The sequence below is a fragment of the Pongo abelii genome, chromosome 19, assembly GCF_028885655.2.
Source record: "Pongo abelii isolate AG06213 chromosome 19, NHGRI_mPonAbe1-v2.0_pri, whole genome shotgun sequence".
NCBI classification, from domain to species: Eukaryota; Metazoa; Chordata; class Mammalia; order Primates; family Hominidae; genus Pongo; species Pongo abelii.
The window spans coordinates 75,062,797-75,090,173 of NC_072004.2; the positions used below are offsets into that span (position 1 = coordinate 75,062,797).

General features: G+C 59.1%; 1 protein-coding gene across 3 annotated transcripts; it reads left to right on the top strand.

Annotated features, from left to right (window-relative positions):
• Window positions 1-2,699: 2,699 nt before the first annotated feature.
• Window positions 2,700-25,506, top strand: ADAM11 (ADAM metallopeptidase domain 11). 3 transcript variants are annotated; one of them, NM_001133012.1, is given in 27 exon segments: window positions 2,740-2,838; window positions 3,301-3,476; window positions 13,323-13,399; window positions 13,586-13,652; window positions 15,218-15,303; window positions 15,390-15,465; window positions 15,911-15,977; window positions 16,043-16,110; window positions 16,517-16,591; window positions 16,674-16,745; window positions 16,921-17,087; window positions 17,956-18,040; window positions 18,153-18,243; window positions 18,359-18,410; window positions 18,873-18,972; window positions 19,055-19,126; window positions 19,246-19,338; window positions 19,789-19,869; window positions 20,409-20,459; window positions 20,563-20,626; window positions 20,830-20,929; window positions 21,145-21,264; window positions 21,358-21,526; window positions 21,615-21,729; window positions 21,815-21,905; window positions 22,890-22,907; window positions 23,404-25,506. In NM_001133012.1, coding segments are annotated over 27 exon segments (2,310 nt in total). In that variant the 5' UTR covers window positions 2,740-2,777; the 3' UTR covers window positions 23,420-25,506.
• Window positions 25,507-27,377: the final 1,871 nt, after the last annotated feature.

Here is a 27,377-nt window from a genome sequence, read left to right on the forward strand (position 1 = left end):
GCAACATGGTGAGATCCCGTCTCTACTAAAAATACAAAAAATTAGCCGGGTATAGTGACACATGCCTGTTGTCCTAGCTACTTGGGAGGCTGAGGCAAGAGAATCACTTGACCCCAGAGGTGGAGGTTGAAGTGAGCCGCGATCTCGCCACTTTACTCCAGCCTGGGTGACAGAGCGAGACTCTCCGAAAGAAAAAAAAAAATAGGAAGTTCTGGCCGGGTGCGGTGGCTCATGCCTGTAATCTCAGCACTTTGAGAGGCTGAGGCGGGCGGATCACGAGGTCAGGAGATCGAGACCATGCTGGCTAACACGTGAAACCCCGTCGCTACTAAAAATACCAAAAAAAAAAAAAAAAAAAAAAAAATAGCCGGGCGTGGTGGTGGGCACCTGTAATCCCAACTATTCAGGAGGCTGAGGCAGAAGAATGGCGTGAACCTGGGAGGCGGAGCTTGCAGTGAGCCAAGATCATGCCACTGCACTCCAGCCTGGGCGACAGAGTGAGACTCCGTCTCAAAAAAAAAAAAAAAAAAAAAAAAATAGTAAGTTCTCGCCAGATCTGCTGGGAGCCGGGGAACCCAGGAATATAAGTGGCTATGGGGGCCAGGGAGCCATATGACTGAGTCTCCACTGGAATTAGCCCAGGGTGCCACCAGGGAGAGTCACTCTTAGGGCTCATCAGGTCTCCCCAACAGGAAGTCTAAGGTCCCAGGGCCACCGATGTGGTAGGAACAGGCCTCTGGTGAAGAGGCCTGGACCACAGATTGGGCTTGCTCTGTGGTCTTGAACATGCTGGAGGACCCAGACTCTCCCATCCCCGGGCCCCCACTGTGAAATGACAAACCTCACCCAGCCTACTGGGGGGCACTCCTGATCAGGACTTGCTGATGTGGCCCTGAGACATGGGCAGGCTGGAGCAGGACAGCCACCTTCGTGTCTGAGGTGTGTGGTGAGGGTGCATGGGACCAGATATACCAGTCCCCTGTGGTCCCAAATGGAGGGCAGAGATGGAAGTAGGACTAGGGGTGGCTAAGAGGAGTGGGGCCCTGGAGTATGGGATGTGCCTCTCACCAGCTGTGTGACTTGGGGAAGCTCACATAACCTCTCAGAGCCTCAGTTTCCCCATCTGTAAAATGGGGAGCACAATCCCTCTGGGCTCATCATGAGTTTCCAGGAATACCATCTAGTAGGCCCTCATTCCCAGGAGCCTCCTCGTGCCTACATCTTGGAGGAGGTTCTCAAGATGTCTCCAGAGCGAAGGAAGAATTGGCTCAGCCTTACTGAGCATCTGGGTCTGACATGGCAGGTGGTTGGGGGTGGGGGGAGTCACTTGGTTGCCTGCATTGATGTCAGCGCCTCCTGGGAAATCGCCTTCTCACCTCTCCTGGGCCTAAAATAGAGCGGGGGGTGGGGGTGTCACAAGCTAGAGGCAGTTCCCTCATCCCCAGCAGAGGTCCTGGGTCCTTGGGGAAGCAGAGGACCCAGGAAGGGGTTCCCTGCCTCCAATCTTGTTCTTCAGCGACCTGTGGTCCCCTAGCATGGGTACCAAAAAGGTCAGGGTGGGGACTCAGCAGCCCACCCACCATGCCCTACCACACCCCACACCATCTCAGGTACCTGGCCTTCAGCACCCCTAGCAGAAGTCTGAGGTCCCAGTCCTGGTATTGGGACCCATCATCCCCAGGAGCTGGGTGGAGGGCACAGCTAAGGATGTAGGTTGGGAGGTCCAGTATTTTGCAGACAGGGCAGCCTAGTCTGACCAGGGAGGGAATGCTGGGGGGCTCCAGAGGTGTCTTCTGCTCCTAAGGATTGGGACTAGCAAGGGAGGGGGAGCCATGGGGCATGCTAGCAGCATGTAAGTGACCTGGCTAGTTTATATTTTATCTAGGAGGAAGGACAGGGCGCCTGTGAGACTCAGGAGCCCAGACGGACATGCCAGCCCTTCCTGATGGTTGGAGTGACAGCGATCCCTGAAGCCCTCCTGGAGGCCGGGGCATCTTTGGCGGGGAGAAGGAGCCGATGGGAAGGGGTCTGGACCGCGGGCGTGAGAGGACTCCGCAGTGACACGACCCGTAGCGAAGGTGCAAGAAATCCCAGAGGCGTAGAGCCCGGCGTTCGCCAAGAGCCTCTGCCCACCCCAACCCCAGCTTCCACAGCCTGGGGTCAAGCGGGGCGCTCCAAGCTGGGGCTGGGGCAGCCTCTCTGGGGTACGATGACCGAGGGGCGAACGCGGGCGCCGCAGCCACGCCCCTGCCCCCGGGCCCCAGACGGGCAGTCGCCAGGTCGACCCCGGGGGTACCCCGTCCCTTGCTTCCCTCCCCTACAAATCTACGAGTCCTCGGAGATGCTCAGGCAGAGGTGGCCGAGGAGAGGCCGCGGGATGAGGACGCGGAGCGCCACCGCCCCGCACCTGCCGAGGAGCCCCCGAGGTGCGGGGAGGGACCCCGGGGCGGCGCCTCTTTTGTCCTGCCGCGGCGGCGGCCCGGGCCCTGCGGGGCTGGGGGGGCCGGGGGGCGGCGGGAGAGCGGAGGGCGGGCCCTGGGCTCACGTGCTCGCCGCTCCGCTCTTAACCCGGCCCCGCCGCCCCGCCGGGATGGCCGCGGCCGGAGCGCACTGAGCCCCGGCGCCGTCCCCGCCGCCCCCACAGCTCCGCGACCCCCGCCCGGCCCCGCGCCCCCCCTCCGGCTCCGCAGCCGGCGCCTCCCCACCCCCGTCCCTGCTCCCGCCCTCCCCGCGCCGCTCGCAGCCGCAGCCCCCGGACCGGGAGGAATGAGCGAGCCATGAGGCTGCTGCGGCGCTGGGCGTTCGCGGCTCTGCTGCTGCCGCTGCTCCCCCCGCCCGGTGAGTGACCCCCGCCCGGCCCCGGCGCCCCCTCCCTGCCCCCGCCCCGGGATGTGCGGCGCTTGCTGCTGCAGCCACCTTTTCCTGCAGTGCTCGGGGTGACAGCCGGTCCGGAGCGCGGGAGGGTAGGGGAGCGGGAGAGGAGGGAAGGTGCGTCCACCCACCTGTCCCCAGCTGGCCGGGCCCACCGCGTCCCTGCCCCTGCCGCCGACCGGCCAGCTCTGCAGGTCTCTGCGGGTTTGGGCGGATGGGGGGGGCAGTCGTGACGGTTGGGCGGGAGTGAAGCTCCTGGCCCCCTCCCCGCTGGCTCTTACCTCTGCAGGGCAGCCAGATCCTTCCACCCGGATCGCCCTAGGGCTCCAGGGGCCACACCACAGTGGGGGATGCGGCATGTCCACCCCATTCCCAAGTCTTCTGCCCCAGGGTGGGCAGCTGCCTGCAGCCATGGCCTTGTTTCCCCAGGTCTTGGGACCCAAGGTCCTGCTGGAGCTCTGCGATGGGGGGGCTTACCCCAGCTGGGGGGCCCAGGAGCCCCTGAGGTCACGGAACCCAGCCGTCTGGTCAGGGAGAGCTCCGGGGGAGAGGTCCGAAAGCAGCAGCTGGACACCAGGGTCCGCCAGGAGCCACCAGGGGGCCCGGTGAGTGGGGCTGGGTGGTGAGGCCAGGGGCTGAAGCAGGCCTCAGAGCCCCAAGGAGCCCACGGGGTAGCCAGGGCTGGAGCCCCCCTCAGCAGCTGCCCCGCAGGGTCCCCTTCCGTATAGTGGGCTATCAGGTGGGTGCTGGAGCCCACTGGTGGGGAGCACCAGGCCTGCCCAGCCCCAGGGCCCCCTCCCATTATTGCAGGGTCTCCTGTCCTCAGTGTTCAGGGACCCCTAATGCCTAGGTCTCAGGTCTGCTTTGGGTCAGCCTTCCAATGGCCCCCTGCTCTGCTCTGGCCAAAGCTAGTTGTTCTGTTCAAAACAGGGCTTGGATGGGGCAAGTTGGGGGCAGGGAGAGGCAGCCCAGATTCCAGTCAGGGATTAGGGCTCTCAGGTTCTCACCACAGCCACCTCAGTGGGCTTTCTTGGAACAGCTTAGTCCTTGCTTCTGCCTCAGTTTCCACACAGTGCCCAGATAGGCTTGTTGTTCTCCTTCCTGTCCTGGCTGAAGGTGGGGCCTTGGAAAATAACTCGAGGCCCCAAGCCATCTCTACCTGCCTGCCCACTGTCCCTTTCAGCTGCCAGGCCCCTCCTGCCTCCCAGAGGAAGGTTAGGCATGAAGGAGATTAATTGCAATTAATAATTAATTAATATCATGTGAATAATAATCACCCAGATGGAATATTCATTCAGCATGCCCCAGTGCTCCAAGAGCTGGAGCTGAAAGTGAGCCAGGCCAACAGGGCAGCAGAGGGCAGGTTGGCCGGCAAAGGCCTGGCACAAACAGGAGGTGTAGGGGAGAGACCCAGAGGAGGGGTACAACTGAGGCCTGGGAAGTTTTGGCAGCGGGGAGTGGTGGGAGGTAAATTGGGCTGGGCAGAGGGAGGAAGGAGGGAAACGGAGGCTAACATTACGGACATCTGTCAGACTGGCATCTGGCCCTGCCTAATGTACTTGGTTAAAAGCCCTTAAGGGAGGGGAGCAGAGGGGGATGCGGGGTGGTGCAGGGGTGGAGAATACTGATGAAATGGATGGAGCAGGAAGGGAGCATGCATAATAGATGTACCATCACTCAGGGCCGTGCAGAGGGGCAGGGGGAGGGGGCTAATGGTCCAAGGCCCGCGGGCACTGGGGGTGGAGTGGGGGGTGGAACCTGCCTTCAGCAACTGCCCAGGCTACCTAGGAGGTATGCGGTCCCAGGGACGGGGATGGGGTGTCCTGGCTGCTGAGTCTGGCTGTCTTGCCTGGTGTCACTCCCTACTTGTGAACCGTGCACCCGGTGGTTACACTGTGGGGGAACTGATGGTCCGCCTGACTGCTGGGACTCTGGCTTATGCTTTAAGGGATGTGCAGATTGAGTCATGGGGATGTCACCGCAGGGAAAGGGAACAGAGTTGAGGAAAAGCCTGGAGTCAGGTAGGGATGAAAAGTCAGGTATTCCAACTGGACAGGTCACTCCTTCAGCCTGACCCTTTCTGAGCAGAGACAGAGGCGGCAAAGGGTAGGAGGTTCTGGGCTGTGGTGGTGTCTGCAGCTGCGTGGGAAGGTCAGGATGGGTGCAGTTGAACTGCTTGGGTTGGGGATCTCTCTGTTGTTCTGCAGGTGAGTGAGTGCATGTGAGGTGTGTATGTGATCCACCGATTCCAGATTCTTCTGAGGGGTGTCTGAGAGCCTGGGGGAGGAAATGGAGTTCCATGGATCTGCCGGGCAGTGATTATCTCCAATTTTGGGGTCTCTCTGGGACTGAGACTTCCTAGGGCCCTCATGGCAACCTCCTCAAGGGACTTGTTTGGGGACCTCTCTTATCTGTGCCTCAATTTCCCCTGAGGTACCAAAGCTGTGGACTTCTATGGGCCACTCTGCCAAGCTTTGTATGCACTCTACGTCACTTATTTCTCACAACTCTGTAAGGCTTGTAACTTTTGTGTGTGTGTGTGTGTGTGTGTGACGGAGTTTCGCTCTTGTTGCCCAGGCTGGAGTGCAATGGCGTGATCTCTGCTCACCCCAACCTCCACCTCCCGGGTTCAAGCAATTCTACTGCCTCAGCCTCCCGAGTAGCTGGGATTACAGACGTGCGCCACCATGCCTGGCTAATTTTTTGTATTTTTAGTAGAGATGGTGTTTCTCCATGTTGGTCAGGCTGGTCTCGAACTTCCGACCTCAGGTGATCTGCCCACCCCGGCCTCCCAAAGTGCTGGGATTACAAGCGTGAGCCACTGTGCCTGGCAGCTTGTAACTTTTGTCAGCCCCATTTTGCAGATGAGCAAACTGAGGCTCAGAGGGATGAAGTAAATTGCCCAAAGTCAATCAGATCTTAAGCAGTGGAGCTGGGAGTTTTCTCCACACCAGGGCACTTCCCAGTTCTGCCTCCAGGGCTCTCTGGATTTGGGTCCAGGAGGCAGTCTCCCAACTCCACCCAGAGCAAGGAGACAAAAAGACACATCCAGAATATTTTCCCCAATGGTAAGGAGATATGGCAAACCCTCAATCTCCCGCCTGGCATTTCTCCCTGGGGTTAGAGCGCTTTTGGCCTCAGAGCCACGGGGTCTGATGGTGGATCCAGTGTGGACTTGAGCCCGTGTGTGTCCTAGCCAGAAGTACCCAAGCCGGGCACTGCTTGGTTTTTGCCTTAACTTACTGCCCTGATTTGGAACTTCAAGCTTAGCCGGTGTGGAGCCGGCAGCAAGATCTCTGGTCATGTGTCGAGTCCAGGGGCACATGCTGGCTGGCAGGGCCTGGGGCACTGAGCTGCTGTGGATTTGGGCAGGTCGTTTGACTTTTCTGAGCCCCAGTTTCCTGTTTCCTAAAATCAGGATGGTAACATATCTCAGTCCCACCTACTACCAGGAGGTGGTGATGGGAAAGAGCTTTACGTGCTGAGGATCCCTGGCTTGACAGGGGCGAGGGTGGGGGTGCGACTGGGACAGGGGAAGAGATACAGCGGCCAAGAAGGAATTAGAAGCTGGAGAAATTAGACCGGGTGCATTGGCTCACAGAGGCCAAGGTCAGGGGATTGCTTGAGACCAGGAGTTTGAGACTAGCCTGGGCAGCACAGTGAGACTCCCGTCTCTACCAAAAAAAAAAAAAAAAAAAATTACCCAAGCATGGTGATGCGCACCTGTAGTCCCAGCTACTTGGGAGGTTGAGGCTGCAGGATCGCTTGAGTCCAAGAGCTCAAGGCTGCAGTGAGCTATGGTTGCACCACTGCACTCCAACCTGGGCTACAGAGTGAGATCCTGTCTCACACAATACAACAACAACAACAAAAGAACAAGGTAGAGAAATTACAATTATTTACTAGGACTTTTTGGGGCAGGCACTCCTTTACGTGGAATTATTTAATCTTCATCAAAGCTCCCAGAGGTGGGGCTGTTATTCCCACCTCGCAGATGGAGAAACAGGCACAGAGAGGCAACGTAACTGCCCCAAGTGACACAGCACTTGAGCACAGAGTCAAGACTGATCCCCAAAGCAGGGCTCTCATCCAGCACGCTGCCACCTCTTGCTCAGGGCTGAAGGGAAAAGAGACACAGACGCACCCTTGCCCTCTCTCTGCCACTGCACTCAACCCCCTCACTTCTGTCCAGCCTGGAAGCAGGCTAGGCCTGAGGCCCAGAGAAGTCAGGGAGCTTCTGGGAGTACAGAAACCTGTGGTTCCAGGGGGCCTGCAGCTGAGGGGTGTGCAGGTCAGGCAAGACTACCGTGTACAGTTGGGCTGGTTGTTCACTGCACTAGGGTGACTGGGCAAGGGATAAGTGAGCTGAATGCAATCCGTGGGCTTATGGGGTCACATGTGTTCTGACTTGCAGGGGGACCCTGTTTTCTTTCTTTTTTTTTTTTTTTTAAGACAGAGTCTCACTCTGTCACCCGGGCTGGAGTGCAGCAGCACGATCTCGGCTCACTGCAGCCTCTGCCTCCCGGGTTCAAGCAATTCTTGTGCCTCAGCCTCCCGAGTAGCTGGGATTATAGGCACGCGCCACCACTTCCAGCTAATTTTTGTATTTTTAGTAGAGACGGGGTTTCACCATATTGGCCAAACTGGTCTCGAACTCCTGATCTCAAGTGATCCACCCGCCTTGGCCTCCCAAAGTGCTGGAATTACAGGTGTGAGCCACCTTACCCGGTCTTGGGACCCCTTTTTCTGATTTGCACCAAGCTGCTGTGTGGGTTATTCCTGCTCCTGGGGAGACCCAGACTCCTTGGGAACAAGGAGAGGGCAGGACATGGGGAGGTGACTAGGGTCAGGGGTGAGGAGGTCGCAGACCTGGTACACAGAAGCTCATCTGAGCCAGCTAGGGAGGGGTGCCTCAGTCTCTGGGCTAAGCTCTTGTGAGAGCTGCCCAGGCCAGCATTTACTGGAAGCGCCACCCCAGAAGCCCTCCACGGTGGGCGTGTGCTGCAACAGTATTTGTGTTTTCTTCCTGCAGAAAGGTGGAGGGCAGTTGAGTAAGGCTCACCCCTAGCTCTTGAAGATGGGAGTCATGGACATGGTGCCACAGGGGGACCAGGGTCTGTGCCTGGGGCCCTGGTACCCCACTAGAGCCAAGGCCACGCTATAGTCTGTGCGGCCGAAGTTGCGGCTCTCTCCTGGGTTGGGGCAGATGGCTAGAAGCCAGGGCTAGGATTTTGCTGGGCCCAGCTTGTTCCCAGGGGCGAGGTGGGGGCATGAACTGAGCTCTGCCATGCTAGAGAGTTCCGCAGGCTCAGTTTTGGTGTGAGAGGCTGCACACTGTGGCTTTGAGGTGGCACAGCCTTAGTGCAGGTCCTGCTCCCCTGTTTCTGACTGTGTGACCTGAGCCAGCCACGCAGCCCCCTGAACCCCACCTTCCTCATTCATAAAATGGGGATGCTCATAGTCTCCACCTCTCAGGCTGCTGCGAGGACTCGAGATGATGAATGTCAGGTGTCCAGCCCGAGATCTGGCAAAAGAGCCGATGGTCAACATCTCTGAGTGTCCAGACAGCGTGCTGGGCCCTGGTGCTGGCATGAGGGCTGGGTGCCAGAAACAGGAGCCAGGATATAGGGGTTACTTGTCAGGCTCAGGGTGGGGTCCAGGGGAGAAACCACATGAGCAGGACTCTGGCCTGTGGGCTTGGCCTTACCCAAGCAACCTCCTGGCTGCCTAGAGGAACCCAGCTGCCCAGAGTCTGTCCCCAGAGGGACTGATGACCCTGTAAGGAGGTGGCTCTGTTCTCAAAAATGTAGGTCAAATCCCATCATTGGAAATTTGTCTGGCTGTTCTCATTGTCTGGGAATCCCGCTGCCCTCTTGATAAATGGAGCACCCAACACATTGCTGGGGGTGGGTGGGGGGAGCTGGCAGGTGGGTGGGTGGGTGGGGGGTTTATCCCAGCTGGGACATACTCCCAGGTGGAGCTGCTGCCTCTCTGGCTCCTCCCCAGTCTGCAGCCACCCGGCCCACAAGGTGGTGGTGTCTCCTTGCGGGAGGGGATTCCAGAAAGATGTCCTCAGGTGAGACACCTGACAGGTAAATCACACCATCCACCCAGATCTGGAGCATAAGGCCACCATTCTGGCATGTCCCTGTCACAGTAGGTGATCCAAAGGAGTCGTTTATGCAGTTCCTCAAAGCCCTGTTCAGCTGGAACATTTACACTTCCTTCTTGTTATTATTATTATTGACCCTTATGATAACACATTTAAAAGAGCTTTTATTTAATCCTCACAGCAATCCTGGTTTTTCTTTTCTTTCTTTTTTTTTTTTTTTTGTAGGACAGTTTTTTGCTGTGTCGCCCAGGCTGGAGTGCAGTGGCACGATCTTGGCTCACTGCAACCTCCGCCTCCCGGGTTCAAGCAATTCCCCTGCCTCAGCCTCTCGAGTAACTGGGATTACAGGCACACGCCACCACACCCGGCTAATTTCTTTTTTGTTTGAGTAGAGACAGGGTTTCACCATGTTACCCAGGCTGGTCTCAAACTCCTGAGCTCAGGCAATCCGCCCACCTTGGCCTCCCAAAGTGCTAGGATTACAGGCGTAAGCCACTGCTCCTGGCCCAACAATTCTGTTTTACTGAGGGGAAAACTGAGGCCGGGGGCATGAAGCAGCTTATCTCAGGCCTTGCGATGCTTTTCCATTCAACGTGAGTGTTGAGCCCGTGGGTGGGGAAAAAAGCAGGCATGGCGCTTGCTCCAGGGAACTAAAGGTCACCCACCAGAAAAGCCAAATCAGTGATCAAAGAAGTGTATGTCTACTGTGTGCTTAAAGGCCCAGAGGTGGAGGGCACCAAAGCCCTGCATGGGTTGGCAGGTGCAGGCTGCGCAGATGAGGGTGGGGAGGAGAGGGAGGTCGGGGCAGGAGTTCAAGGTCAGCGTGTGAAGGGCCGTGCCTGGAAGTGGTGGGGAGCAATGGTCTCCCTTCTTGAATTTCCTGGAGAATCCTAAGAATTTCCTGGAGCATTTGAGAATCCTAAGGCTCCCTAGTCTCCCCCTTCCTAAGACTGTGTGTCTGTAGGTCTGGGGCAGAGCCCAGGCACCTGTATTTGTGCTTCTGGGTCTTTGGCAGAATCTTTGCCTTTTTCTCTCTGCACCCCGCATCTGGTAGAGAGGACGAGGCACAGTCGCTCTGAAGCAGATGTCTAGGAGAGTGGGTGGGCCAGCCAGAGAGGAGCCTCGGGTGGAAGAGGTGGTCACCCCTGCCAGGCGGTCACAGCTGCTGTGGCAACACGAACTCCAGCCCCAGGGTGAGATCCAGCCCCACACCTCCCCAGCCACCCAGTCATGACCCTGGGCCAGTCACCTCCAGGTGTCTCCCTGAGCCTCATCCTGGCGTTTGTAAAATGAGGACCAGACAGCCTGGGCAGGTTGAGATCAAATGAGCTGGAGCATGTGAGAGCCTGGGCAGCCAGGGGAGCAAGAGATAAGTGCAGGGCACAGGGTCAGCTGAGGGCTGGCATGACCTCAAGACCAAAGGCCCCTCCCCCCAGGGATGGAGGGACAATGGGATGAGGTCAGAGGCAGGGCAGGGGCAGAAAGCAGGGCCAGGCAGGAAGCACAGTTTGGCTTTGATAGAGCATTGGCTTAGGCCAGACATGGAGGCTCAAGTCTGTAATCCCAGCACTTCGGGAGGCTGAGGCGGGAGGATGGCTTGAGCCCAGGAGTTCAAGATCAGCCTGGGCAACATAGTGAGATCCCATCTCTTAAAAAATTAATTAATTAATTTTTTAAAAAAGAACATTCGCTGGGCACGGTGGCTCACATTTGCAATCCCAGCACTTTGGGAGGCCAAGGGTGGATCACAAGGTCAGGAGTTCAAGACAAGCCTGGCCAAGATGGTGAAACCCTGTCTCTACTAAAAATACAAAAAATTAGCCGGGCGTGGTGGTGGGCACCTATAATCCCAGCTCCTCGGGAGGCTGAGGCAGAGAATTGCTTGAACTCAGGGGGCAGAGGTTGCAGTGAACTGAGATCGCACCACTGCACTACAGCCTGGGTGATAGAGCGAGACTCCATCTCAAAAAAAAAAAAAAAAAAAGAACATTGTGGCCTAAAGCTGGGTGGGCTTGGGGCGGTCTTGGGACTCTGTGCCAGCAGGAGTCCCCTCCCCACTCCCCAGGTGCCAGGGCCACAGAGATTCTGGGGACTGAGATAGGTTTGTGTGACTCGTCTCTTCCCTCAGACCAGGGACAGGGTTGTGTCCCCACATGGGGCCAGGCCAGGCAAACACGCCTTGGTATGTGGTCTCTCTCTTTCTCCTACTGCCTTTGGGGGCTCTCCCAGCCCCCTCGTGGGCCACCTCCAGCCAGGCCCAGCCCCCAGCCCCAGCTGCCCCGGCACTGCCCCACGGGCTTATCTGGTCTGAGCCCTGTGTCCTGCTGGGCTCAGCTGCACCAGATGGCGAAGGGGTGAGAGCTCAGCAGGTGGCAGGAGGTGGTGGACAAGGAGGGTCCTAAGGTACCTGGCCTTGGTCCCCCATCAGCTGGGGCTTTCCCCAGAGTGGGGGCTGGCTTGGCCTCTGCAGAGAGGAAGCAGGCTCGATGGGGTGACTCGCAGACCTCCTGAGTGAGGGAGATTCTGTTGGTGCCAGGGCAGACTCTGCTGGAATCTCCAGGTCCAGGATGGTCCCACTACGTAGCCAACCTCCTGGCCTCACATCTGGGCTCATCTGACCATTTTCATTGGGAAAATCTGAGGCTCAGAGAGGTTTCTGGGTCATCCCTGGGGCTGCACAGTGAGAGAGCAGCATTGGGGCAAGGGGTCCGGCAGGCTGCTCCTCTAGGCAGCTGTGGAGGGGACTGGCATAGGGGCTTGTTGGTGGGGGGCAGATAGAACAAGCAGGAACAGTCCCAGGGGCAGGGGAAGGCCAGGATGGTTCAGGCCATGGGCCGGGAAGAGGATGTGGCGACTCCTTGTCTTTGACTTTCTATTTCGGGCTGATCAATGCTCTAGGGGCTCAGGATGGAATTGGGAGCCTTGGTCAGCCTGGAATAGGGTGAGTCGGTGTCCTTGGGGCACAGAGGTCTGCCCACCCAGGCCCTGGCTCTTGCCCCCCCACCCCACCCCCGCTATTCTCCCAGGACCTCTCGTGGACACTGGGCCCTCTTCCATTTTACTCCACCTTTGGGGTGAGACAGCCCTAGAAGCAGACTCCCTAGCTCCACCACTTTTTAGCTGTGTGACCTTGGGCAAGTTAGTCAGCCCCACTGTGCCTGTCCCCTATCTTTCAGATGGGAATGGCAGTAATCTATCCCATAGGGTTGCTGTGAAGATCAAACAGGGCAATACTCTTAGTGTTTAGACCAGGGCCCGGCACACAAGAAGTGCTTGGTAAAGATTAGCAGTGATGAGGTGGTTGAGGAGGAAGCCAACAAGGCACAGGCTATGGATTTCATGACCGCAACCTTGGGGCTTTCTTCCTTCCTGCAACCTGCCGTCCCCAGCACAAAGGCCAGGCAGCGAACAAAAGCCTCCCATTTGCAGGGCAGAGTGGGTGGCCCTCATGTTGGGGTCTGGAGTCAGTCTTCTGGAATGAACAAGGGGTGTGGAGAAGGCCCCAGCCCTGAGTCCTCTCAGCCCTTCCTGAGCCCTGGGGTTGCTGTGATCCAGGCGTCCTCAAGCGCCCAGGCCTGGGGGGCTGCCATCTTGCTTGGGCCTGGTGCGTTGCCGTGGCAACCTGGAGCCTCCAGCCCCACTGCACTCTGAAAAATTTATCAGGAAAACTTCCATGTTTAAAAATTAACCATGGGATTGAAATATTAAAGATGAGCTGCTTTGGGCGAGGCAGAGGGCAATGGATGTGGGGGTAGAGGAGCCAAGTCCTTCCTCCCAACAGGATGGCACCTGCCTGTCGCCCAGTTTCCGGGGGCCCAGCCATCCATTCCCACCCACTTGCCCCTGTCCGAGGCCTCCTATGTAGATGGAGGCTGGGGCCAGGGTAGGGGGACAGGCAGCGAGGGTCCTGCCTCCCATTTCCTGTTTGTCCCTTTCCCATGATACTCCTGGGGCCCTCCCGTTACTCTGCCTGATGGTGGGGTGCCCCTCACCGGCCAGGAGGGCATAATGAGGCAGAGGGCTGGCCGGGCTGCCCCTCTCCATCCCGGCTGCACCTGCAGCCCAGCCCCAGAGAGGATGCGCAGGTGCCCGGGCTCAGAGGGCAGAAAGGGGGCTGTGCCCAGGGCTGAGCACTCCTGCCTCTGCCCACTAGTAAAGGAGCGGGGTCGTGGAGGAAGAGGAGCTTGGGCAAAGCATCTTGCCCCCAAATCAATGGTCCCCTCAGCTGCTAGGGCTGGCCGCCCCCTCCCCAGGGCTACTGTTTGTCTCGGGGTCCCCCCGACTCCCACCTTCAGGCCTCCCTGGGTTGACTCCCCCTCTGCCCTCCCCCCCACGCCAGCCTGTCCACCTGGCCCAGGTGAGTTTCGTCATCCCAGCCTTCAACTCAAACTTCACCCTGGACCTGGAGCTGAACCAGTGAGTGTGGCCTGGAGCCCAGGAAGAAGGGCAGTGGTGGGGCGGGGGAGGCATGGCTGGGGCCTGGCTGCTGGGGGTCTGGGGGTCGGGCCCGGGCAGAGGGGACCTGGATCCTGACCTGAGGCGAGCCTCAAGCCCAACCTCACCTCGCCCGTGACCCCCTTCCTGCTGCCCCCTCTGTCTCAGCCACCTCCTCTCCTCACAATACGTGGAGCGCCACTTCAGCCAGGAGGGGACAACCCAGCACAGCACGGTGAGTGCCTCTGCAGGGGACCGGGGCCGGGGGTGGAAGGGAGGTGCTGTTTCTGTGGTTCTGTGGTCACAGGTGTAGGGACAGGTGGCTGCTGGAGATGGGATCCTGGGCCTGGCCTCTCGGCACCTTCCCTCTTTCCCCACCCGGGAGGCTTTGAGGGTGGACAGTGGGCAGCTTGAGTGCATAGGGCCCTGAGCTCCCCTCACTTGGCCCCAGAGCTCTGACTCCCAGCCAGCCCACCTGCCTTGCATGGGGCCTACAGGGACACTTGTTCCTAGCAGGCTGCCAGGAATCCCCCTCTCCAGACTCTTCTGAGAGGGGCAGCTGAGGAAAGGCCCTTCTTACTCAGTATCAAGGCCCCAAAAATCCCAGCTGCCTGGGACACCAGGGTCCCAGCCCTGAAGGCTCTAGAGCCTGAAAATGAATGAGTGTCTATAAATAGCCTGTCTCACCCCCCCACCCCCCCACCGCCTGTTCAGTAACTGGAGCACAAGTAATTCTGCAGGAGGCAGAGCTGGAGGGGGAGGGTGCCACTGGTCCCCCCAGACCCAACCCCCGAGTCTGGCCAGGAGGACACATGCTGCCCATCACTCCTCAGCCAACCACAGGCCCAGGGGCGCCCTGGGAGGCAGTGCATGAGGTTATGTGTGATGTTAGGGGCGAGTACATGATTAAATGAGGTAATATATGGTTAGTGCCAGAGCAGTGCTGGGTACATGGTAGGTGCTAAATAAAAGTTGCCTGTTATTCTCAAAGGAGTCTGATGTCTTCCCCAGCCCCAGCAAATGGCTAAGAACCCATGCTGTAGGCCAGGCTCCTATAATCCCATCACTGGGAGGCCGAGGTGGGCGGATCACCTGAGGTCAGGAGTTCGAGATCAGCCTGGCCAACATGGTGAAACACCATCTCTACTAAAAATACAAAATTAACCGGGTGTGGTGGTGCATGCCTGTAATCCCAGCTACTCGGGAGGCTGAGGCAGGAGAATTGTTTGAACCCGGGAGGCGGAGGTTGCAGTGAGCTGAGATCAAGCCATTGCTCTCCAGCCTGGGCAACAAGAGTGAAGCTCTGTCTCAAAAAATAAATAAATAAATAAATACAAAAATTAGCTGTGTGTGGTGGCACATGCCTGTAATCCCAGCTACTCAGGAGGCTGAGGCTGAGGCATGAGAATGGCTTGAACCCAGGAGGCAGAGGGTGCAGTGAGCCAAGATCACACCACTGCACTCCAGCTTGAGCGACAGCGAGACTCTGTCTCAAAAAACAAACAAACAAACAAACAAACAAAAAAAAACAACCATTGCTACAGTCCAGCTTCCTCATTTTATAGATGAGGTGAAGGAGGCCCAGAGGTTCCTAACCCCAGAGGGCTAGGAACTTGCCCAGGGTGGCACAGCAAATTAGAAGCACCAACCACCTAGAAACAGGCTCCAGAGCTCCAGGCATACCCGGGAATTGTGGCCACCTGCACGCAGGGCAGCTTCAGTGGCCCCCAAAAAGGCTGGAGGCCCGTTGGCTGCCCCTGGCCTCATGCCAGCGTTATGCTCACTGTTCTGCTCCTTCAGGGGGCTGGAGACCACTGCTACTACCAGGGGAAGCTCCGGGGGAACCCGCACTCCTTCGTCGCCCTCTCTACCTGCCAGGGGCTGCGGTGAGTATGGGGAGGGGCCGGGCAGCTGGGAGAAGCCTCTGGCCCAGGCCTGGGGACGGAGGGGAACTGTGCCTCTCTCTCCACAGTGGGGTCTTCTCTGATGGGAACTTGACTTACATCGTGGAGCCCCAAGAGGTGGCTGGACCTTGGGGAGCCCCTCAGGTAAGCCCCACACAACCCCTTGCCGTCCTCTCTGGTGGCCCTGCCAAGCTTGTCCCAACAGCTGTTGCTGCCACCTCTTCCTCCTCCTCCCTCAGTAACCCCAGCCTCACTGCCCTCTTCAGTGGCCCCAGCTCTGGTTCCCTCCCTCCTGTGCCCCAGCTCCCCCTGTGCCCCAGCTCCCCCTGTGCCCCCAGCTCCAATGTCCCCTCTGTCCCGTAAGTGACCTCCCATTGGGCTCCAATGTCCTTTGCCCCTGTCTCTCAGGGTGCCCCCAGGTCTTGACCCCGGAATCTGAGCATCTGGGAGATCAGATCCGACATGGGAGCCGTGGCCAGTTCTGGGTCACCCCAGGGTGGGGTGGAGGCGAGGGCTGGATCTGGCCCCCCCAAGTGGGCCTGGAGCAGACCCAGTTGGCACCCCAAGAACTAATTTCCCCTCATTGCAGGGACCCCTTCCCCACCTCGTTTACCGGACCCCTCTCCTCCCAGATCCCCTCGGATGCAGGGAACCAGGTAAGGGAGGAAAGGGGGGGTGGGGAGGGGCCGGCTGTGCCCCCCTCACCTGCCCCTCCCCACAGGCTGCCTGTTTGCTGTGCCTGCCCAGTCGGCTCCTCCAAACCGGCCGAGGCTGAGAAGGAAAAGGCAGGTACGGGGGCCCGCACAGACCTCGGGCTGCAGAGACCTCGGGCTGCAGAGACCTCGGGCTGCAGAGAGACCTCAGGCCGTGGCCCAGAGCAGGAGGGCACCCTCGTCTATGGCTGGGGCGAAGGAGGGCTCAGATGGATGTGGCTGGGGGCCAGGGACGGTGTCTGGGAGAAGCCCCCACCCCTTCCCTAATGCTGGCATCTACAGAGGCCCCATCCTGGGCAAACCGAGGCTGCCTGCACTCATTCCAAAGCTGAGGAGGGACAGGACCCTCTGCCAGTGGGGAGCTGGCACTGTCCCTGGCTGGAGTCCAGACCCCCCCATCCCTACCGAGTCTGTTCCTGGCTTGGCCATGAGATCAGTCAGACATGGAAGGGACTGATTCCAAGTGCCCACCCACCCCCCAGGTCCGCCGGGGCCACCCTACAGTGCACAGTGAAACCAAGTATGTGGAGCTAATTGTGATCAACGACCACCAGCTGGTGAGTGCCAGGGCAGGGATGGGGGGTGACATTGGGAGGCCCCCGAGGAGCCTCGCCCTCCTCCCATTCTTGTCTCTCCCAGTTCGAGCAGATGCGACAGTCGGTGGTCCTCACCAGCAACTTTGCCAAGTCTGTGGTGAACCTGGCCGATGTGGTAAGCAGCTCTCCCTCCCTCCCTTCCCTCCTCCTCATGCCACCCACCCCACCACACACATTAGAGGGCACTGTCAGCCCCTGGCTCCCACTTCCTGGAGACAACCGACAGGCCCTCCTCCAGCCCTGGCCCCAACACCCACTCCCACCCTCCAGCCCCCTCATCTTCTCCCCAGATATACAAGGAGCAACTCAACACTCGCATCGTCCTGGTTGCCATGGAAACATGGGCAGATGGGGACAAGATCCAGGTGCAGGATGACCTCCTGGAGACCCTGGCCCGGCTCATGGTCTACCGACGGGAGGGTCTGCCTGAGCCCAGTGATGCCACCCACCTCTTCTCGTGAGTCCCCCACCCCGCACCTCCTGCCAGCCTCTGCTAGTTGCTACAGTGCTTAGAGTTACTTAATACCTGCCCTGTGCCGGGTGCTCCTCTCAGAGTCTGGGGACTGGGCTCACCTTGCACCTGCCACCTACCCCCAGCCACATGCAACAGCTGGGCATCATCCCCTGAATCTGAAGTTGATGCCCTTGTCTTAGCCCTGGTGGTCCTCTTCTGCCTCTCACTTCCCCTTAGTTCCATCTTTCCCCTTTCAAACTGTCCCAGCATCCCTTCCTCAGGGACCCAGTGCCCTGGTAGGGAAAAAAATCTAATAAAAGGGCCTTGCAACTAGAGATGATCTGCTGGGAGCCTCTCCTTTGCCTTATGGGCAAAAGAACCCAAGGAGGGGCCAGGTGCGGTGGCTCATGCCTGTAATCTCAGCACTTTGGGAGGCCAAGGCGGGTTGATCATTTCAGGTTACGAGTTTAAGACCAGCCTGGCCAACATGGTGAAACCCCATCACAAAATACAAAAATTAGCCACGTGTGGTGGCATGCACCTGTAGTCCCAGCTACTCGGGAGGCTGAGGCAGGAGAATCGTTTGAACCCAGGAGGTGGAGATTGCAGTGAGCTGAGATGGTGCCATTGTGCTCCAACCTGGACCACAAGAGTGAAACTCTGTCTCAAAAGGAAAAAGAAAAAGAAAAAGAAAAAAAAGAACCCAAGGAGGTGGGGAAGGTTCTTGCCTGGGGTCCCAAGGCTGATGTAAAGGGCCAGGCTCACCTCCCGAGGAAGGACTCTAGTGTGAGGGGCTCCCCAAGGCCCCACCACCACCCGGGGAGCCACTGGGGAGGACAGGAGGCCATCCTGACAGCGCACTCCCTTCCAGGGGCAGGACCTTCCAGAGCACCAGCAGCGGGGCAGCCTACGTGGGGGGCATCTGCTCCCTGTCCCGGGGCGGGGGTGTGAACGAGGTGAGCAGTGAGGAGACATGGCTGGGGTGGCGGCTGAGGGAAAGGGGCTTCAGGGGCACCACGTGCCTGTTGGAAGATGTAGACATCTGTGCCCCATCTTCCCCACCCCCAGTACGGCAACATGGGGGCGATGGCCGTGACCCTTGCCCAGACGCTGGGACAGAACCTGGGCATGATGTGGAACAAACACCGGAGCTCGGCAGGTATCCGCCCCCGGAGGCCCCCGTGTGGCCTACGCCCAGCAGCTCTGGAACGGGAGGGTGTCAGTGGGAGGGGTGGTCCTTGGCCTCCCTCATATCCGCCTGGCTCACCCCTCAGGGGACTGCAAGTGTCCAGACATCTGGCTGGGCTGCATCATGGAGGACACTGGGTGAGTTCTTGGGGACAAACCGGGGGAATGTCTTGGGCGAGGGGAGTCTTAGAGCGAGCATTGTTTGGCAGTCTGGACCAGGGGGCTCAAGAGGCCCAGCTCACAGAACCACTCAGGATGCCAAGAAGCCCAGTTTTCCGCAAACACTGCCCCGGGAGACCCAGATTTCCCTGCTGGGACACCAAAACCGGCCAGGCTGCAGTGCGCATCGTGGCCACTGGGCGCCGCCCAAGCCTCGCATGGAGACACCTTCCCTCCAGCGCGGCTGCGAGTCCCCAGGTTCAGCAGAGGGGACGGGAGCGACAGGGACAGGCGGGAGGATTCTGGTGCAATCCCGGGGCAGATCCTCCGCCTCCTCGCGATGGTGACCAAGTCCCCCCGTGTACCCCCTCCCCAGCCTTGAGAGGGGTGAGGGTGGGTTGGAGGGGAGCAGCCAGCAGCACCTCCCCTCGCCCTATCCAGGTTCTACCTGCCCCGCAAGTTCTCGCGCTGCAGCATCGACGAGTACAACCAGTTTCTGCAGGAGGGTGGTGGGAGCTGCCTCTTCAACAAGCCCCTCAAGGTACCAGCCCCGCGGCGGGGATCATGGGAGCGGGCCCTGGGCGGGGTCCGGGCCAGACTCCCGACGTGTCCTCCCGGTCCAGCTCCTGGACCCCCCAGAGTGCGGGAACGGCTTCGTGGAGGCAGGGGAGGAGTGCGACTGCGGCTCGGTGCAGGTGAGCGGTGGTGCGGGCGCCAGGTGGGGGAACCGGGATGCGGGGGTGGGCACGAGGGAGCGTCCGAGTGGGAGGATTAGGGCTTGCCCGCCTCCTTCCCCTTATCCCGCGTCCCTCAGGAGTGCAGCCGCGCAGGTGGCAACTGCTGCAAGAAATGCACCCTGACTCACGACGCCATGTGCAGCGACGGGCTCTGCTGTCGCCGCTGCAAGGTAAGCAGGACCGGCCGGGAGGCGGGGCCAGGACGCAGGAGGAGCGATTGGAGGCCTTCAGATAAGGGGCGGGAGCTAGGGAGGGAAGCGGAGCCTTCGGGGACGAAGGCCTCTGGGGCAGGGCTTGATGCGAAGACAGCGCCAATGGGGAGCAAGGGGCGGGGATGAAGGATGTTGAAGGCGGGGCTACGAGGAGCGGGAAGGGAAGGCTGCCCAGAATCAAGGAGGGGCGGGAACGTGGGCGAGCTTGGGGGCGGTGCTGAGTGCGTTGGGAGCGAGGTGGGGAGCGTCTAAGAGGTGGTGGGAGCAGGGAAATAAGAACGGGCCTGAAACGGGGCCCTGGGGAGCTGGAGGGCCCGGGGATGTGGGGGCCCAGGGAGCGGGGGGCCTGGGGAGGGCAGGGCCGAGGCATCCATCCTGCCTGACCCGGGGAGCGCGTCTCTTCCCTAGTACGAGCCACGGGGTGTGTCCTGCCGAGAGGCCGTGAACGAGTGCGACATCGCGGAGACCTGCACCGGGGACTCTAGCCAGGTCCGCCCGGCCCCGCCGTCCTGTGGACCCCTGGGCGAGGCAACCCCTACCCTTGTCGATTTGGTTTTCCCGGACGAGTGCTCAGCACTCCCCTCCTCTCCACAGCTGGCATCGACCCCCACTGATCAGACTCAGTTTTCTTATCTGAGAAAGCGGTTCTTCATGTTCCTGGCCTTGTTCCTTCAATCATTAAACCAGAATGTATTGTCTGGCTGGTATTCCCAGCGCCTGGCCCGGTGCCTGGTGTAGGTTAGGGATCAGAGTAGATGATAATATTAGTTAACATCTATGACAACCTAATTACATGCCAGGCATTTATCTCCCAGCCCTACGACGGAGGGAGGCTGGAGCGGCTCTGGGGCTTGCAAATCCGTGTGGTCTGGGTCCAGAACCAGACAGATCGCTTGTCCTAGGCGTGGAAGAGCCCTGTGGCATGAGCCCCCAATGGGGGGCACTTGGTACCCCAGCATTCCTCCCTGGGGCAGCCCTCAGCTCCAGTCCTGGGGCTGCTCCGCTCAACCCCACCCCTCTCTCCACAGTGCCCGCCTAACCTGCACAAGCTGGATGGTTACTACTGTGACCATGAGCAGGTATGATGGTTGCCCCCCGAGCCTGGGATTCAGGGCAGTCTCTTGTCTCCACTCTGACCACTCAGCATCTCCATCCCTTGTCTCTTAATTCTTGGACTCTCAGGGCCGCTGCTACGGAGGTCGCTGCAAAACCCGGGACCGGCAGTGCCAGGCTCTTTGGGGCCATGGTGAGTCTGGCTAGGGCTGGGAGTGGGGACTCCAGAGGACCCAGAGCTGAGAGGCTGGGGAGAGTGGGTTCCAGCTGAACAGGCCCCCAAGTGTGTAGCTCCCCAGGATCTCAGGGACCCAGGCAGAGTGTGGGAGATGCAGGCCTGAGGTCTTGGGGTGGGTCCTGGGGCACGTGGGGTCACTTGGCATCCTCTCCCCACAGCGGCTGCTGATCGCTTCTGCTACGAGAAGCTGAATGTGGAGGGGACGGAGCGTGGGAGCTGTGGGCGCAAGGGATCCGGCTGGGTTCAGTGCAGTAAGCAGTGAGTACTGAGGCTCCCAGAGGGCCTTTCAGCTCCAGGGCAGGTGTGAGACTTTTCAGAGATGGGGCAGCAGGTTCTCCCAGGAGGAGCCTGTTAGTCCCAATGGGCGGGCATGTGGCAAATCAGGTGGCAGGGTGCAGGGTGAGGGCAGATTAGAGTTCAGTAGTTGAGTCTGAGGTCAAACTTGGGCTCACTGTCTCTATGTGCCCCAACAGGGACGTGCTGTGTGGCTTCCTCCTCTGTGTCAACATCTCTGGAGCTCCTCAGCTAGGGGACCTGGTGGGAGACATCAGTAGTGTCACCTTCTACCATCAGGGCAAGGAGCTGGACTGCAGGTGCTGGCCAGGACCAAGACTAGGGAGGGGAGGTTGCAGCTGTGCTGGGGGTGAGGAGACAGGGGGCTGAGGCTGGCTGTGTCACTTCCCCAGGGGAGGCCACGTGCAGCTGGCGGACGGCTCTGACCTGAGCTACGTGGAGGATGGCACAGCCTGCGGGCCTAACATGCTGTGCCTGGACCATCGCTGCCTGCCAGCCTCTGCCTTCAACTTCAGCACCTGCCCCGGCAGTGGGGAGCGCCGGATTTGCTCCCACCACGGGGTGACTGCCTGGAGCCCGGGATGGCGGGAGAAGCTTACAAGAGGGGACAGGCCCCTGCTCACCTCTCCTGGCCCTGCCCTGCCTCTAGGTCTGCAGCAATGAAGGGAAGTGCATCTGTCAGCCAGACTGGACAGGCAAAGACTGCAGTATCCATAACCCCCTGCCGACGTCCCCACCCACGGGGGAGACGGAGAGATATAAAGGTGAGGCTGGAGCTGGCCGAGGGGGGTCTGTCTGTCCCGCTCTCTATGCCTGTCCTTGCCAACTAAGCCCTGCCATCCTCCCCAGGTCCCAGCGGCACCAACATCATCATTGGCTCCATCGCCGGGGCTGTCCTGGTTGCAGCCATCGTCCTGGGCGGCACGGGCTGGGGATTTAAGTAAGAGACACACACACCCTGTGCCCCCTGGCATCCTTGAGGGGGGATCAGAACCCCTGCTGGTGAAGCTGAGGGGCCCTCCCTGAAAACTCAACTAAACCAGAGCTCACACGTCATAGGTGCAAGTAGCCTGCAGGGCTTAACATTTAGAAACTAGGAGATTTTAGGCTGGATGAGGTGGCTCACGCCTGTAATCCCACCACTTTGGGAGGCCAAGGCAGGCGGATCACCTGAGGTCAGGAATTCGAGACCAGTCTGGCCAACATGGTGAAACCCCATCTCTATTAAAAATACAAAAATTAGCCAGCCATGGTGGTGCGCACCTGTAATCCCAGCTACTTGCGAGCCTGAGGCAGAGAATTGCTTGAACCCGGGAGGCGGAGGTTGCAGTGAGCTGAGATCGCGCCATTGCACTCCAGCCTGGGTGACAGAGCAAGACCGTGTCAAAAAAAAAAAAAAAAAAGAAAAGAAAAAGAAAAAGAAAGAGAGAAAGAAAAGAAAAGAGAAAAGAAATCAAGAGATTTTACACTAGCAATTCGGATTTCCAGCTCTGGAAACATGAAAAGGTTGAGGCCCAGCGTGCCTCTAAGCATCCTCGAATAGCCACAGAGTGGAGCTGGGCAGGGGCCGCCCAAGCCAGGCATGTGTCCTCCGGTCCCCAGTCCCCACCCAGCCTATAATGCTTTGTGCGTGTCTAAGTTTGGGGTTCTTGTGCTGGTCTAACCCCCTTAATGTGCAGAGGAGGAACCCACGGCCCAAAGTCACATGATTGAGTTAGTGGCAGAGTCAGAACTGGAACCGGGATGCATTTTTGTGGGTGCCCTGGGTAATTCTCCCTGGCCCTTACATTAGTGTCCAGACCCCGAGGACCCTGGCCCCGCTCTGGGGCAAGGGGTCGCATGGCAGCCAAAGGCCCCTCCCTGAGAGAAGCAAAAGGTCAGATGTCTCCTTTTCCTCTCCCCTTCCACCATCCTCCCCCTGCAGAAACATTCGCCGAGGAAGGTACGACCCGACCCAGCAGGGGGCAGTGTGATGCCGGCCACGTCATCCCTCCCGCTGTCCTTGTCTCCATCTCATTCGTCACCCCGCGTTCTGTTGATGGGGAGCGGGGGCTGATTCCCCCACCCCTGCTGCCAGGCTGTCCCGGCAGGGGTGGGAGAGCCTCGCTCGGGGAAGAAGGTCCCAGCTGCCCTCACCCTCGCCCGCTCAGGCCATGTCCTTCTCGACTGCCCTGCTGCGGCCAGGCCCTCCCCCGCCACCAGGTGGAACTGGAGCTGCGCCCCTGGCAGTCCCCATCCCCAGGAGGGCCCTCCCTGTGCGTCCCATCTGTTTTGTCTTCCATGTCACCACTGTCTGACCTCCCGCAGATCCCTTCCCTGGCCAGCCTGTGACTTACCGCCTGCCTCCAGGGCCCAGCACTGAGCTCCGGGGCCCTGCTGGGGGGCTCTCCCCATGGCCCCTGCTCACGTCCTCCCCTGATGCCCCCTCTCCGTTCCAGGTCCGGAGGGGCCTAAGTGCCACCCTCCTCCCTCCAAGCCTGGCACCCACCGTCTCGGCCCTGAACCACGAGGCTGCCCCCATCCAGCCACGGAGGGAGGCACCATGCAAATGTCTTCCAGGTCCAAACCCTTCAACTCCTGGCTCCACAGGGGTTTGGGTGGGGGCTGTGGCCCTGCCCTTGGCACCACCAGGGTGGACCAGGCCTGGAGGGCGCTTCCTCCACAGTTCCCCGCACACCTCCTGCGGCTCAGCCTTGCACACCCACTCCCCCGTGTGAATGTAGCTTCCACCTCATGGATTGCCACAGCTCAACTCGGGGGGGCCTGCAGGGATGCCCCCAGGCAGCCACCAGTGGACCTAGCCTGGATGGCCCCTCCTTGCAACCAGGCAGCTGAGACCAGGGTCTTACCTCTCTGGGACCTAAGGGGACGGGGCTGACATCTACATTTTTTAAAACTGAATCTTAATCGATGAATGTAAACTCGGGGGTGCTGGGGCCAGGGCAGATGTGGGGATGTTTTGACATTTACAGGAGGGCCCAGAGAAACTGAGGTGTGGCCATCCCCCAGACCCTCCCCCGGGATGACCACACCCGGAGTCCTGTCACTGAGCACAGGCAGGGGCTGGGCATCCCAGCTTGCCCTCGCTTAGCCCCGCTGAGCTTGGAGGAAGTATGAGTGCTGATTCAAACCAAAGCTGCCTGTGCCGTGCCCAAGGCCTAGGTTATGGGCACGGCAACCACATGTCCCAGATCGTCTCCAATTCTAAAATGACCGTCCTGCTGTCCCTGTCAGGACACATGGATTTTGGGGGGGGTGGTTCTAGAAAATATAGTTCCTGTAATAAAATGGCACCTTCCCCCTTTCAAGAAGGGTGATTCTGGGGCCAACTCAGGGTTTAGGTGCCCCCTGGTGTGGCCTAGATGTCCCCACCTGGGCCATCTTTCTGGGGAGGACTCTCCCAGGTAGGGAAGGCCAGAGGTGGCCCAGTGCCTGAAGGGTTAGGGTCTCTGCCTGGGATGTGCAAGAGGAAGTAAGAAAGGGAGGTCTCATGGATGATCCTAGGCTGCTAGAAGTCCTTAAGGCCCCATCAAGTCCATTCCACTCCCTACCCCCATTCCAGGGCCGAGTAGTAAGTTTACAGATGTTTCCCCCATTACGTGCCCCCACCCATCCCTGCTTCAGGGAGCCTGAGAGCCAGGCAGAGCCAGGCACAGCTCCTCAGTCTTCTCACACAGTCCTGCCAGTGGCCTTCCCTCATGAGCCTTGCTTGGGAGGGTGGAGCACTGGCTCCTTGACCCTAAAAGGTAGCTGGCAGGGGCAAGATGGGGGCCAGCTACCTAATGGATGAAAGCCACAAGTGAATACAGTTCTTGTCACCAGGGTTGCCCTGCCCTCACTCGGCAGGGAGTTCTGACACCCCAGGGCCTGTGAGCTGCCTGCTTGAGCCCCTGTTTCTGGGGCACCTTGGAGGAGACGCTGTGGAGGGCATCGCTCCCTGTTTATTCACACCACCCTCAGGGGCAAACAGGCCTGGGACCCGCTGACACCATTTTGGGTAGCTGGATGCACCCGACAGCAGTGGGGTCCGCACACTGAGCTCCAGCTGGCACTGCCCACTCAAGGGCTGAGTGGAGGGGCCCCTCCGGCCAGCTCTGCTCCACCAGCCCTGCAAGCTGATGCGGGGCGGGGGAAGGGCTGGGTGTTGCACTATTGCTGCGCTGCCTTAAGGCATCTGTCCTCTGGTGGTGCACCCGTGCACGCAGGTACAGTGCATCTGGGCACAGCTTTTGGATCCACACCTCTGCACAAGTGTGAATACCTCTGCACACATGGGCATATCTGTGTGTGCTCTTGTATATGGGGTGGGGAACATGAGGCTTCCTGTGACCAGTCCACCCTGGCTCCCAGCTGTCTGTATCCTTCTGCCCCGCCCTGGCGAGTGTCTACCCTGGCGGAACCCAGGGAGGAGTGGAGGCTGCCTCTGCCTGGGCCTCCACACAGCATCCTGTACATACGCCACCTGGGCTGGGGGTGGGGAGGCAGGGCCAGGAGCATCGATTAAAGATCACATCCTGGGGCTTCCAGGGAGCTCACACCAACCTTGCGTCTCTCTCCTGTCTGTGAATGGCCATGCTGTGACTTGTCCCCTCCCTGACGCCTCTGGCTCGGGAGGGAACATGACAACTGGGGTGCTGGAGGCGGGAAGGGAGCGCGCCCAGGACCAGCTCCATTCATGGTGAGGAAACAGGGTGGAGGCCTGGCCCTCCCGCTTCCGCTTCCTCGCTTCCTCCTGGGCTCTTCCATCAAAGACAGCTGTGCGCCTCCTCTGGCTCCAGCAAAGCAGGAGGCCAGGCGAGTAGGAAAGCATTTTCCCAAAAGTCGGGAGACCCAACTTCTCTTTTATGGCTGAAGCCAAAGAAGCCTCTCCTCACTTCCCAAAAGATTCCAGAACGCTGGACAAAACCATGAGCCTGTCTGGTCCCAGGGCACTGTGTTCCTGGGCTCTTTTCCCACCCCGTGCCCTCTGGCCGAGCCTGGGGCAGGAGGGGACTGAGCAAGGCCAGTGCTGGGAGTCCCTCCCCTGGCTGGGGCTGGGTCTGAGCCAGGAGCCTGTAATGATTATTCCTGTCTTCCCCTACAGAGTGCTTGGGCCTGGAGGTATTCACAGATTGGGGGGGCCGGGAGGAAGAATGGGGGAGGATCCATCAGGCTCTGGAAGTCCTGCTTGTTAAGGGAAAAGATAAAAGAAGCAGTTGGGGGCAGGGAAACAAATGAAAGTCTAGAAAAAATGGAGGAAGAAATAGCAGCATCAAGCAGAGGCCCGGGAAGAACTGGCAGCTAGAAGCTTTGGGATCATAGCCCCCCATTCCTGAACAGGTAGGGTTCCCAAGGCCACCTCGGATCACGTGCGGAGAGAGTAGGACCCAGGGCCACGTTCAGCTTAGATTCCTACTCTGGCATCTGGTCGCCGCAGGACACTGGGTAACATCTAACTCCAGTCTCTCCTGCGGCAGAAGGTCAGCTTCTTCCTATTCAGAGTGCAGGGGGAAAAAGCAAGAATCATTCTCAAACCAATCAGTCATGATCTGAAGTCTAGCTGTGCCCTTGTCTTCCTTGCTCTAGGCTGAATAACACTATTTTTAACTTTCTTTTTGCTTCTGCCTCTCAACTCCTCCATGCCCATGCTTAACCCTTTCTCAGTTCCCAGTTCCCAGTCTATCCGGGTCTGAGGTGTGGTTCAGCTGACCCTCCAGATAGGGAAAGGGTGGCTTCTGGCAGATGAATGGCAGGAAGGCAGAGAGGGCACAGGTGAGGCTCAGCCATTGTGACTCTCAAAGGTCAGTGCAGGCCGAGTGTGGTGGCTCACGCCTGTAATCCCAACACTTGGGAGGCCAAGGCGGGTGGATCACTTGAAGTCAGGAGTTCGAGACCAGCCTGGCCAACATGGTGAAACCCTGTCCCTACTAAAGATACAAAAATTAGCCAGGTGTGGTGGCGCTTGCCTGTAGTCCCAACTATTTGGGAGGCTGAGACAGAGAATTGCTTGAACCCGGGAGGCGGAGGTTGCAGTGAGCTGAGGTCACACCACTGCACTCCAGCCTTGGAGACAGAGCAAGGCTCTGTCTCAAGAAAAAAAAAAAGGTCAGTGCAGAGTCACCAGACGCCTCTCAGCCTCGGACCAAATGCTGGAGCCCTAAGTGTCCGCTGCGTGGGTAGGCAAGCGGATGCCGGAGAGGCACCGAACTCTTTGCCCTTGTCTTGCCTGCCTGGGGATGCCAGCTCACCTTTTCCCAACTGGCCAGGAGGAAATAAAGCTCCACAGGTTGGAGTGGAGAATCAGATCTGGCCCAAACGGAACATCTGAAAAGACTGACTTTGGTTTCAGAACTGGTTATCGGCAGCTCTGATGGAGTGATTCCTAAACAACATTGGGGGAGCCAGGAATTTGAAATTTGCAGTGAAGGCCACC

Excerpts from the sequence above, each read along its gene's own strand:
- ADAM11 (XM_024234241.3), top strand. The coding sequence starts at position 2,778 with ATGAGGCTGCTGCGGCGCTGGGCGTTCGCGGCTCTGCTGCTGCCGCTG. Across the intron at positions 3,477-13,322 it reads AGGAGCCACCAGGGGGCCCG|CCTGTCCACCTGGCCCAGGT; the intron begins GTGAGTGGGGCT and ends CCCCCACGCCAG. Across the intron at positions 17,088-17,955 it reads GATGCCACCCACCTCTTCTC|GGGCAGGACCTTCCAGAGCA; the intron begins GTGAGTCCCCCA and ends ACTCCCTTCCAG.